The sequence below is a fragment of the Pleuronectes platessa genome (assembly GCF_947347685.1).
Source record: "Pleuronectes platessa chromosome 2 unlocalized genomic scaffold, fPlePla1.1 SUPER_2_unloc_2, whole genome shotgun sequence".
In the NCBI taxonomy this organism is placed as follows: Eukaryota; Metazoa; Chordata; class Actinopteri; order Pleuronectiformes; family Pleuronectidae; genus Pleuronectes; species Pleuronectes platessa.
Window position 1 is genome coordinate 1 of NW_026518867.1, and position 2,500 is coordinate 2,500.

At 49.3% G+C, this 2,500-nt stretch overlaps 1 protein-coding gene across 4 annotated transcripts in view; it reads right to left on the reverse strand.

Moving 5' to 3' along the window:
* Positions 1 to 1,182: 1,182 nt before the first annotated feature.
* Positions 1,183 to 2,500, reverse strand: part of LOC128436285 (tubulin beta-5 chain) — a 3,849-nt gene continuing 2,531 nt past the window's right edge. For 3 of the 4 annotated variants that reach the window (XM_053418050.1, XM_053418048.1, XM_053418047.1), the window contains one exon: positions 1,183 to 2,465. In XM_053418050.1, coding sequence (XP_053274025.1) covers positions 1,647 to 2,465 — 819 coding nt within the window. In that variant the 3' untranslated portion in view covers positions 1,183 to 1,646. The remainder of the gene's footprint in view (positions 2,466 to 2,500) is intronic. The other variant, XM_053418051.1, reaches the window with a different exon arrangement.

Here is a 2,500-nt window from a genome sequence, read left to right on the forward strand (position 1 = left end):
CACACACACACACTCTGATCTAAAACCCCTAATCTAACACTTAACTTAAACCTAAACCTTAAAACATGTCTTGATCTTGAAATGTAATGATTTAGGTTCATACTCTTTCAACAAACCTCAACCAGGACCTCAGGAACCGGTTCAGCCTCATGAGGACTGAGCTTTGGCCCCCTGTGGTCCACTGGTCCCCCCCCCCCCCCCCCCCCCTCCACCCCCTCCACCTTTAAACCTGACCCTGAACCAGCACCGTGTTCCTCAGTGACACTGGTGATCCTCTCTCATCACCTCAGGCCCACACACAGGACACAGGTTGTTGTGTTTTGTGTTTGACAGTGATCGCTGCTGCTCGTAATCCACAACACAAACAGAACTGCTGGGAAATCAACTCTCACACAGGGCAGCGGCCGAGGGAGATTAACAGACTGTTGACGGGCTGGTTCTCTGTCTGTCGGGTGGAGCTGAGTGACCTCAACCAAACTGCTTTCTGATCAGTTCATTCTGCTGACACATCCTTTGTGTTGAATCGTTTGCTGTTCAGTTCCAACGCCCCTAAAACGGTTTAGTCCCGATGCAAACCAGAATATATTAAAACATTGAAATATGAGGTCTGTTCAGGAGAAATAGCCACTAATACTTTTCAACAAGTTTAATACCTCTCTCACACTCAAGGTGTGAGAGAGGTAGGTTTTTAAATCCTTGTGACCTTGGATTCTCTCAAGGAGTACCTTGCATAACGTATTCATGAGACAAAAAATAGTTCTGTGACCTTGAACTTTAACATTTTATCACCAAAATCGAGTCACTTCTCCCTCGAGTGAAAGAGAACGTTAGTGCAAAGGTTGAAGAAAGAACCTCAAGGTGTTACAAAGATATAAGTTTCTGAAGAATGAGAGAATCAGATCTGTTAAACTTATTGAACCTCAACTTTCAAGTTATATAATCTTGCATCTGTTACATGATCTTTGTGTTTCTTTCTATCCTAATTTGTGACACAGCTGTTTTATGATGTTTGATCATAAAACAACCCATTGGACAAGGATGATGGTTTCCCTGGTTCATCCTGAGGGAGCATGAACGTGTGTGAGCTTCAGCTCAACGCCCAACGACGTGCAGAACAATCCATGTGCACGATAAAGATCAGAGAAAACACACAACGGACATTTAGTGTTTTTATTTCACCGCTCACGACTTCCTCACGTGTCCAAAAACACTCAAACAGAACAGAGTGTTAGGATTCTGTAAACAATGTGCTGGTTTTGAAGAAAAAAAAATTGTTCCACTTTAGAGTTTTAGCATCTTGTGAACATACGACTCCTGGTTGTTGTTTAACACATAGTTTTCTTTATAATACAAAAACTGACGTGACAATAACAATAAAACAACACACGAGTGTTTACTGATCTGACGCCCCCTTGTGGTCAGAGTCTGACATCCAGGCACAAAGAATGACTGTGGTTAGTGTGGAGAGAAACTAGCGCCCTCTGTTGGTGGGATTCTAGTGAATAAAAGTCTTTAGGATTTCTTGGTCAGTGTCCAGAGTTTTTCAGCTGCTGACAATATTATAACTATTCCAAAAGAATCATTTATCAGTCGTTTGACGAGTGTTCACATCACTCTGACCGTTCTTCAGATCTTCACCCGTCGCCTCACTCGTTGACCTCGTCCTCCTCGTCCTCAAAGTCCTCCTCTCCATCGTTGGCGGTGGCGTCCTGGTACTGCTGGTACTCGGACACCAGGTCGTTCATGTTGCTCTCCGCCTCCGTGAACTCCATCTCGTCCATGCCCTCGCCCGTGAACCAGTGCAGGAAGGCCTTTCGGCGGAACATGGCAGAGAACTGCTCGGAGATCCTCTTGAACAGCTCCTGAATGGCCGTGCTGTTGCCGATGAAGGTGGCGGCCATCTTGAGCCCCCGGGGAGCCACGTCGCAGACGGCCACCTTCACGTTGTTGGGGATCCACTCCACGAAGTAGCTGCTGTTCTTGTTCTGGACGTTCAGCATCTGCTCGTCCACCTCCTTCATGGACATGGGCCCGCGGAAGACAGCGGCCACGGTCAGGTAGCGCCCGTGCCGAGGGTCGCAGGCCGCCATCATGTTCCTGGCATCGAACATCTGCTGGGTGAGCTCGGGGACGGTGAGGGATCGGTACTGCTGGCTGCCCCTCGCCGTCAGAGGAGCGAACCCCGGCATGAAGAAGTGGAGTCGAGGGAAAGGGACCATGTTGACGGCCAGCTTGCGGAGATCGGCGTTGAGCTGCCCGGGGAACCGGAGCGAGGTGGTCACGCCGCTCATGGTGGCCGACACCAGGTGGTTCAGGTCCCCGTAGGTCGGGGTCGTGAGTTTCAGCGTGCGGAAGCAGATGTCGTACAGCGCCTCGTTGTCGATGCAGTAGGTCTCGTCTGTGTTCTCCACCAGCTGGTGGACGGACAGCGTGGCGTTGTACGGCTCCACCACCGTGTCCGACACCTGGAGGGTAGAGAGCAAGATCAGAAACACAACAC